Raw genomic sequence first — 10570 nt, 5'->3', positions numbered from 1 at the left:
TGCAGTAGCAATAGTTTTTAGCAGCCTGGTCCAAATTTTACTCTCTCTCTCTTCCTCCTTCTTGGCCTTTACTAGCCTCTACCCCAGAACCAAGATAAATGAGCAAATCTCTTCTGAGTCTTTAAAAAAGGAGGACGTTGACCTTTCTTTCTTAAAAGAAAATCTTCTGTTACAGAGATGGTATAATCTACTTTTTTTATACAAAGACTGTGTCAACTAATTTATGAATAATAAATTGTTTTTCTTTTCTTTTTTTAGAGACAGAATCTCACTTTGTTGCCCTCGGTAGAATGCCATAGAGTCACAGCTCACAGCAACCTCTAGCTCTTGGGCTAAGGTGATTCTCTTGCCTCAGCCTCCCAATTAGCTGGGACTACAGACACCCGCCACAACACCCAGCTACTTTTTTTGTTGCAGTTTAGCAAGGGCTGGGTTTGAACCCGCCACCCTTGGTATATGAGGCTGGTGCCCTACTCATTGAGCCACTGGCAGCCACTGAATAAATTGTTTTTCAACAATATATAGGCTCGGCACCTGTAGCTCAGGGGCTACGGTGCCAGCCTCATACACTGGGGCTGGCAGATTCGAACCCCAGGGCCAGCCAAACAACAATTGACAACTACAATAAAAAAAAATAGCTGGGTGTTATGGCAGGTGCCTCTAGTCCCAGCTACTTGGGAGGCTGAGGCAAGAGAATTGCTTTAGCCCAAGAATTTGAGGTTGCTGTGAGCTGTGACACCACAGCACTCTACCAAGGGCAACATAGTGAGACTCTGTCTCAAAAAAAAAAAAAAAAAAAACCAACACAATATATACCATATGTCCTGCTATGTAGCATGTAAAAGGAATATACAAATTAACATGAATAGTTAATTAAGCAAAAGTTACTGACAGAAAAAGAAGAAAAAATCCCTTTTCCATAACATAAAAATCCCAACACATAAAAGAACAATATTTCAATCAAAACACTGATTTTTCTGTGATTTTTTAATCTAAAATTAAATGCAAATCATTATTACAAATATTCTAAAACCAAGATGATCCACAGTACAATGCTGTACATTAAAATGACCACAAAAGAGAAGTGGGTATATTTCAATGGGATAAGCACAATAGCTTTCTCAGTTATATTGAAAATTTTAAGTTTAATAAAACTTTTAAAAGGGTGAAGGGCATCCTTAAAGGTAAACATGAATACTTTAAAACAGTTTCCATAAGTGTTTAACTTGATTTTATAATCAGTGCTTTGAAATTGGAGTTGTAACTGTTGTTTTGTCTTAATATTAATGGTTTGTGTAGAATCAGGTATAAAGGAAAATTTCTCAGAAAGATGGAATTGTTCATTGTTCTAGTGGACATGTAAAAACAATGCCAACTCAAAAGCAGCCAACTGGACAGCTGCACATGGACATACTCAGCAGGCATAGCACGAATCAATAATTAACAAAGCAGATGCACAAAGCTTGATGAGAATGTAAAGAAGAATAAAAGGAGCTGATCACAGTACTAGTTTTATAACAAATGAGATAATCTCTTTGTGTTCATCTATTTGTTGGCAAGAGTGCTTCAATAGCACACAAATCTATACATTATACATTAGAATGTTTTGATTACACTGATATGTACCTTTATTATTATTTTTTTTGAGACAATCTCACTATGTCACCCTTGGTAGAGTGCTGTGATGTCACAGCTCACAGCAACCTCAAACTCTTGGGCTTAAGCGATTCTGTTGGCTCAGCCTCCCAAGTAGCTGGGACTACACGTGCCTACCATAACACCTGACTATTTTTTTGTTGCAGTTGTCATTGCTGTTTTAGCTGGCCCAGGCTGGGTTTGAACCCTCCCACTTTGGTGTATGTGGCTGGCGCTATAACCTCTGTGCTATGGGCGCCGAGCCAAGGAGGAATACTTTTAATGCACGTAATTTTCTAACTTTTATATGCATGTGCGTATGTATACACATATGTCAGTGTACTGAATACATACACTACACTTACTAGTATATATATAAAACTTTCCCAACTAGTCAATAAGTTCCTTGAGCACAGGTATCATGTTTTGTAATGTACTCTAAAAACACCTAGCCTAACATCTTGTATATTAATAAATACCCATGGAATGAGAAAAATAATACATATCTTGGTTACATCAAAATATAATGAAAATGGACAATATGATTATGCATGCTTTAGTAAAACCATTCAGAGTAAACTCATGTTCAGATGTTGACTATATAACATGGTAATATCTTTTAGGAGACTTTCCTTTTTTTTGAAATACCTCTTAAACTGCAATGACTTTTAAAAACTAGAAATTTGCATGGGTAATAGATACATTTATAGCAAACTTTAGGAAAACAGGTTTCAGAATTTTAGGTATATAAGGAATTTAATAGCATAGTTTATTCACAGACTTTTTCCATTGAGCATATGTTGCTAGAATAACTACTCTTAAAAATGTAAAGGATTTATTGCTATTATTATAGCATGTGGGGTTGTTTTGTTTTGTTTTGTTTTAGAGACAGAGTCTCACTTTGTTGCCCTTGGTATCGTCATGCAGTCACAGCTCACAGCAACCTCCAGCTCTTGGGCTTAGGCGATTCTTTTGCCTCAGCCTCCCAAGTAGCTGGGACTACAGCCACCTGCCACAACACCCTGCTTTTTAATGCAGTTTGGCCAGGGTAGGGTTCAAACCCACCACCCTTGGTATATGGGGCCTTTGCCCTACTGACTGAGCCACAGGCACCACCCTATAACAAGTGTTTTAATCCGAAGCAGATTTATTCTTCATCTATAGGTCCATAATTCTATTTTACTTGCATTATCTATTGTCTACTTATCCATTAATTCACAAATATTTATTGAGTGCCTACTATGTGCCAGGCACTGTTCTTGCTGCTGGGCACATAGTTGTGAATAAATAAAATCCCTTACTTTACTTGTGCAAATTTTTTTTTTTTTAGAAACAGAGTCTCACTTTATCACCCTCAGTAGAGGGCCGTGGCATCATCCAGCTCACAGCAACCTCCAACTCCTGGGCTTAGGCAATTCTCTTGTTTCAGCCTCCTGAGTAGCTGGGACTACAGGCACCCACAGCAACGCCCGGCTATTTTTTTTTTTTGTTACAGTTTGGCTGGGGCTGGGTTTGAACCCACCACCCTCAGTATACAGGGCCGGTGCCCTACTCACTGAGCCACAGGTGCCGCACATACTATGTGCAAATCTTATTATACAGAGAGACAAATTATAATCAAGATAATTCAGAAAAATACATAGTAAATGAGATAAAGTTGCCTGCTAAGAAAAAGAAAATAAAACAGAGAAAGGGGTTAAGAAATGAAAGAAAAGAGTAGAATTTGAAATGGAGTGGCCAGGAAAGGCCTCGCCCAGAGATGGCATTTACGTTAAGTCCTGAAGGAAGTAAGGAAGCTAGTTCTGTGGGATATCTGGCAGATCCCAAGTTGCAAAGACCTTGAGGTGAAGATAGGGCCAGGCATCGCAGAGGAATATCGATGAGGTCATAGAGGAGGAAGGTGGTTAGTGGGTCATGTGTTGTGGGGAATAAAGAGAGATAAGGTCAAAGAGATGACTGAAGGCTAGGTCATAGAGGACTTCATAGGTAATAAGGCCATTGAAGGGTTTGAGCTAAGGAGTGACATGGTCTGACTGTAAAGGGGATCACTCTGGCCACTCAGTTTTGAGAATAGAGTGAAAGAGGGTAGGGTGGGGAATAGGGAGATTATTGAGGAGACTCTTGCTAATCCAGATAAGAGATGGAAGTGACATTAACTAGAGTGACAGGGACTAGATTCTGGATGTATTCTGAAGATAGTATTCACAACATTTTCTGACAGAATAAGAACTAAGGTTATCCACTATTTGTGATAATTAAATTTCCACTGGTCTTTCCTAAGCGATGAAAAACAGTTTCTCATAAATTCTTTGTGACTCTCAGAGTATGATACTCCTGGCTTTACTTTAGTTCCTGCGTTTGAAACACACCCCAATTATTTCCGTGTCCTAGCCCAACCTTGGGGAAGGGTGAGGAGAATATGCGGCTTTCTGAAGAAGACTGTAAGCTCTGCAAGGCCTTTGTCACGTCCTTTGATGCCTCAAAGCCTAGCTCAGAACCTTGCACACATTTGACTCTCAAAAAACGGTTGTTGAGTGGTATAGTGTCTACATTTCCCATGGTAATTGGAAAAGATTAAATTTTCTGCTACAGTGAAAAGCAATAAACTGGAAAAAAAACATTCAGCCCTTATCAATTGCACAATCACGAGTTAAAAATTTGCGTTTTAACTTTTGGAAGCTGGGAAGTCCAAGAGCATGGAGAAAAAAAATGTTTTAGTATTAAGGATAGTAGGCTGGGGACTACCGACCGGTAAATGTATTTGAGCCTTCCGCACCTGCATTCCGTTCAACCTCAAGTTGTTTTAGCTTCCCGCGCCTTGAAACTAAGTTAAAGGGCGGAGAAGAATGGCTTTCTAATTGGCAGCTAGGGCTGAGTGTCACACCACCCATACCTTCTTGTGAAGCTACCACGGAGTTAAGCCCCCTTGAAGGGCACATAAACATCACAGGGTCAAACGGCGTGCGTCCAGCTGGCCTGAGACCCCAGTCGGTCACCCGGCGCACGCAGCCCACAAACCCCCAAGGCGCGCGCGCCGGCGCTGTGCACGCCGGGAGTTGTAGTTCGCCGTCCTCTCCCTGAGGGCCGAGCCTTCGCCGCGCCAGCGCCCCAAGCGGCTGCCGGCTCCGAGGAACGCCCCGCGCGAGGTTTGAGGGAGCGCTTCCTAGCAACCGTGGGGAGCGGCCACGTCACGGTGGCGGGTTCTAAGCACCTCTGGGCAGTGTAGGGCCAACGTTAGTACCTCCCAGCAGCTGCGGGCTGCTGAAGCTCTGCTCTCAGCGCCGTGTCCGCAGGTCTCGGTTCGCCTGTAGCCGCCGTATCCTACTCCAGGTGGCTGAGCGCATCCTCCTGCCTCGACCCCACCGCTGAAGCCCGGGCAGGAGGCTAGAAGCAGCCGGGCCCGGCCCAGCTCCCAGCCCGTCCTCGCCCCTTACGCCCGCGGGTCCCGCCGCCCCTGTCCTCTGCGGGATGATGCTGGAGTCCATTCGCGTGACGGGTGAGCGTGCGCCGGGGCCGCGGCGGCAGGTGTGGGGCGGGTCGCGGTCCCAACCGCCACGAACCGAGGTAGCGGGAGGATGTGGGCTGGTCGCGCGGCGCGGAGACTCCACTCCACGCCCAGAACCTTGCGAGGCGCACAGAAAGCTCTCAGAAAAACGCGCGGAGGGAAGAGAGAAAACGGTTCCCTTTCCATGGGTCGTTTGTTTGCTATCAGTAAGCACATGCTGTGGGATATAGTGAAGAAAATTACAATAGACAGATGACTGGTTCTACAAGTGTTCAGTCTTAAATCCCATTTCAGAGCACATTAGGTGTGCAATTAGGCATTATAATTTTCCAGAATGTTCAGAAAGAATCAGCTAAGCAAAAGAACACGTCTTTATGTTTTACTATTTATCCTGTGTACATTTGTGTGTATGCTTTTATTCTTAAACAGTGAGAACGTTTTGAGTTGATGTTATTAATAAATCCCTTTATAGTATGGGTTATACCAAGCGTAAAGCACAGATGTTTGGACCCCGGATCTAAAAGTTTATTTGCCTTTTATTATTTATAAGTCACTATGCATATTAACTGTTTTTGAAGCACTGTACATAATATTAGAATAATTCCCAAGGCTATTTTGCTGGGACTTAATTCTGTATGAAATACAAAACAAACTGGATTAAAAGACTGAAGCAATTATTATTTCCTATGTAATCACTTTTGACTTATTAATCATGTTTTAATGTAAATGTAATCTCTAAATATGACTCCTGGTAAAACTGTTGATTGGTGTAGTAAAGTGAAATAAGACAGATATATATGCTATATATGCTGTTTGAAAGTGGAATCAAATCAGGAGAGGTTTCTTTGTTTTCTCATAGCCTTTTTTTTTTTTCTTTCATAGCCTTTTAAAGAGTTTAAGTTTATTGTAGTAAGGTCACTAAAACGTTGATTCTAAAATGTAGATTAATTACTTTATATTAATTTTACCCTGGAAATCCAAATTTAATGATTCTATATATTTCTTCATTTACATTTTTCATGGCTTGTTTATATAGGAACTAAATATCATAGTGAATAAAAAGATAGTTAACAAAGGCTGCATACTATGGGTCAGCACTGTTCTCAGCGTTTGTATTAACTTTTAAAATCCTTACACAAATACTATGAGGTAGGCACCATTTTTACCCCATTTTACAGATAAGGAAACTATAGCACAAAGAAGTATAACTTGGTCAAGATTATAGCTGCTAATAAATAGCCATCATTCAAATCAGACAAGCTCCACTCTAAAGCTCATATTCTCAACACTAAGAAAATCAACACATTATTTCAATGACTGTACAATGATTTGAGCTACAAAACCCCAAATCAAGATTGGTCAAAAGTTTTAACTTTTATCACGAGCAAATTTGTGAATAATAGTTTTGGTCTAGAAAAATCATATTTTCAATATAAATTAGTTTTCAAATTAGAAGATATCTAGCTCATTTCATTGAGTAACAAAATGCTGTCAGAAGCCATATAATACAAGATTACGTTCATTTATGATTTCCTACTACTTTATTTTGTATATAAGAGTAATTAGTGATGAGTCACCTGGAAATGAAGTGCCTGATAAATAAAGGTGAATGTTTAAAAATACTGGAGACAAAAGTCTTCCTAAGGCCAGGGTGTTAGCCTTAAAGGATGACTACACAGCTCCTGTTTGGCCTGGAGCAGTGGGCACCTGCCGCTAGTTAAAACTTACCTTCAACCCCCCTGTTTCATTTTCTGGGATCATTGCCTTCCTGGGATGATGTATTTTCCTAAACCTTCAGGCAACCAAATCCTCTACCTTTGTCTCTCTGGCCATCCTTTCATAAACAGGACACTGAGTGAGCAAAAACAGATACAAATGTATGCTGTAATAGAACTTACAATTTGATTTGGGGGAAAGGCTGTCATATAACAAATGTAAAACCACAGCCACGATAAAATACTTTAAAGAAAAGGTATAGGGTGTTATGAGGTTTTCAAATGAAGAAGTTAAAGAAGGCATCTGACCAAGTGCCCTTTGAACTGAAGGGGTGAGTGGGTCTTAATCTAACAGAGGGCATAGGGAGCAGTGTTTGAAGAGGTGTTGGATCTGGAGGGAGAATTGTATGAGGAGTTGGGAAAGTGAGAGGGGGCTAGTGGAGAGAGTAAGAGGGAATATTGTGTGAGTGGGGCTGCACAGGCGCAGGGATCTGACCATGAATGACCTCACAAACCATGGTTAAGAGTTTTGTCTTCATCCCAGGTGGAAAACATGGGAAGTTTGCTGCTGGCACATTCACTGTCACGTCATTGTACGTGATGTATAATGCTCACTTTTACCACAACCATCATCATCAACTCTCACTCTAAATACAGAACACACATACACATCAGTTTCTTCTGGTCCCCAAACAACAGTAAATTGTTAGACTAACTAATAGAGTGAACACTGAAATGCTCCTTAACTAGGGAGGAAATTTTTAAGGATCCGGAAGTACTGTCAAGTTTCTGAGTTCCTGAATGACATTAGCAGTGCCTTTCCTCTCTTATTCTTTCACCTGGTAAACTACATTGATTGCTTTTGAATTTGGAGATATAACAGTTCATAGATTATGTATTATAATGCAGAAAAATTGTACAATAAGTATATTTTTAACGAAATTGATTTTTTATGTACCATTTACAAAATTAAGCTGTAACTTGCTATAACATAAAGTACACAAGTTTTAAACATGCATAACTTTGTGCATATATTACTATTGCCCAGAACAAGATATAAAATATTTCTAACATCTAGTAGGGTTTTTGGTACCTCTTCCTGGATTATGACCCCTCCCTCAAAGGTAACCACTATTCTAACTTACAATACCATGAATTAATTTTGCTGTTTCTGAACTACGTATAGGTAGAATCATATAGTATATATAGATCTTTTGATCTGGCTTTGTTTGCTCAATGTTGGCAAGAGATTCATCCATATTGTTATTTGCAACTTCAATCTGTTTTTGCTCCTTGTGGTGTAGTATTCCATTGTTTAAATGTACTGCAATTCATTCATCCTTTCTGCTGTTGAGAGATATTTTATGATTCGATGTTTTTCCCCCTATTTGATTTGAATTTTAAGTAATGAAATATTTGATAAAATTAAAGTGTTCGTATTGTTTGGGGATTATTTTGTTTTGTCCTTTCTTCTGTTTGTTATCTAGTAAGCTATTGTTTTATGGTATAATATTATTCCAGGTTCTCAGGTTTCATAAGCATTAGCAAACCATATGAAATTGCCATTTTGTAAGTCAAAATCGGTTGAATAGTATTTTTCCACTAGGCTTTTTCCGATGATCTTCCTTTCAGCCAGGGACCTCATAATTACTGTGAAACCTCACCTCTTCACCGTTGTGAAATGCCAAGTTTAGGGAGCTGTGTTTTCCATTCTTTTAGATGAGGAACAGGACCTACTGATGGGGTTAGTGATTAGGCTAATATTACAGAGAGGTCATTGAAAGAGCTGAGACTGGAAGCCAGGAATCCTGGTATCCTTTTCTCTTGTTCTAGATACATTTTAAACTTCCCTCGTGTTGGTAACTTCAGTATATTCACCTACTTGTGAATATACTGAGTATCATATCAATTTTAAGGTAATAATATATTTGCCTTTTTTCTTCATTATGAGTAATCAGGTTAGGGGAAATAATTTTCTTTGAGCAACAAATTATTTTCATTCACTCCATTACAAGTGAAACAGATTGCTGGTGGCTAATATGTTATTATATACAGAGTGTCTCAAAAGTCACCCAAAAAGTCACCATACACAGGGAAAGTAGGAAATTGTAGCTAAATATACCTTTATTAACAAAATATTCATTACAGCATTTTACAAAATATTCTCTACATATTGGCTACCTGTTTGTAAATAAGGGTACATCTAGCTATTACTTCCCATTTTCCTTATGTATGGCAACTTTATGAGCAACTTTTGGGACACCCTGTATATTGGCTATCTTTAATGTGAGGAAGTGTGATTTCTTTTTTTTTTTCTTCTGTAGAGGCAGAGCCTCATTTTATCACCCTCGGTAGAGTGCCATGGTGTCACACAGCTCACAGCAACCTCCAACTCCTGGGCTTAGGCAATTTTCTTGCCTCAGCCTCCCAAGTAGCTGGGACTACAGACTCCCGCCACAACACCTGGCTATTTTTTTGTTTCAGTTTGGCTGGGGCTGGGTTTGAACTCGCCACCGTTGGTATATGGGGCTGATGCCCTACCCACCAAGCCACAGGCGGCAGCCAGGAAGTGTGATTTCTAATTACCTTATTATTTTGGGGGTGGGAAACATAAGTACACTTCCTCCAAAGAAGTCTGCTTATGTTTAAAAAAAAGCTTTAATTTTTTAGGAAATAGGATGTTTTTTAATAAATTGGCTAGACAACTGGAAATCTTATCAGCCTCTTATTATGTTCTTAGACATGTTCAAAAATATTTTTCACAAAGTAAACAGGAGTATTTAAAATTATCAATGTAGGCTTAGCACCTGTGGCTCAAGTAGTCAAGGTGCTAGCCACATACACCTGAGCTGGTGGGTTCAAATCCAGTCGGGACCCACCGAAGCAACAATGACGGCTGCAACCGAAAAATAGCCGGGCATTGTAGCAGTCGCCTGTAGTCCCAGCTACTTGGGAGGCAGAGGCAGGAGAATCGCGTGAGCCCAGGAGTTGGAGGTTGCTGTGAGCTGTGATGTTATAGCACTCTCCGCAGGGCAACAGCTTGAGGCTCTGTCTCAGAAAATAAATAAATAAATAAATAAATAAAATTATCAAAGCAGTACTATAGATTCTATAATACTTGTTAATGTAACTGAAATGTGATCAGTATGACTCTGAGAAATGATGTCTATCTTGTATGAGTTGTGTGAAGGACTGTGTGCCTCAATTTATGAACGTAATGGGGATATCGGCATTTGGCAGGATTGGCATTTGTAAAATAAATATGTCGTTGCCACTCCCAAACTCTGCTCAGCAGCAGATGGTGCTTCGAAAGGACTGAATGCTCAGCCTCTCAGGAGGTAATTAGCAAGTGAACTGAAATGCAGCAACTCCTAGGGAGAAAGGTTCTGTCAGCTAAGGTACAGTTGCCCGTCTGCCACTCTGCACTCCTCCTTGAGTGTTGGCAGGTGGTTTAGGACTTTCTTCTTCTTTTTTTAATATCCTGAAGTATATAGATTGAGATGGGACAAAATTATGAATTTAGAGGTCACTAATGCTTTGTGACAAAACAGAAACAACTCTATGAGCTGGTCATAAACCTACTAATTCTTTGGAATTAAAGAGAGAATTTTTACATTGAATGTTGAGTTTTTTAAAAACCAGTATAGCATACATGTAATAAACCATCAAAATAGGAATTGTCCAGAGCAGTTTAATTCATTGATTTTTTTTTTTT

General features: G+C 39.8%; 1 protein-coding gene across 2 annotated transcripts in view; it reads left to right on the top strand.

The window, feature by feature from the left end:
- Positions 1–5106: 5106 nt before the first annotated feature.
- Positions 5107–10570, top strand: part of KIAA0895 (KIAA0895 ortholog) — a 36548-nt gene continuing 31084 nt past the window's right edge. For both annotated transcript variants that reach the window (XM_012804370.2, XM_003788589.2), the window contains exon 1: positions 5107–5131. In XM_012804370.2, the coding sequence (XP_012659824.2) occupies positions 5107–5131 (25 nt within the window). The remainder of the gene's footprint in view (positions 5132–10570) is intronic.

Source organism: Otolemur garnettii, unplaced genomic scaffold (assembly GCF_000181295.1).
Source record: "Otolemur garnettii isolate 467f Iridium unplaced genomic scaffold, OtoGar3 scaffold00028, whole genome shotgun sequence".
In the NCBI taxonomy this organism is placed as follows: domain Eukaryota; kingdom Metazoa; phylum Chordata; class Mammalia; order Primates; family Galagidae; genus Otolemur; species Otolemur garnettii.
This window is presented reverse-complemented; position numbering and strand designations above follow the sequence as displayed.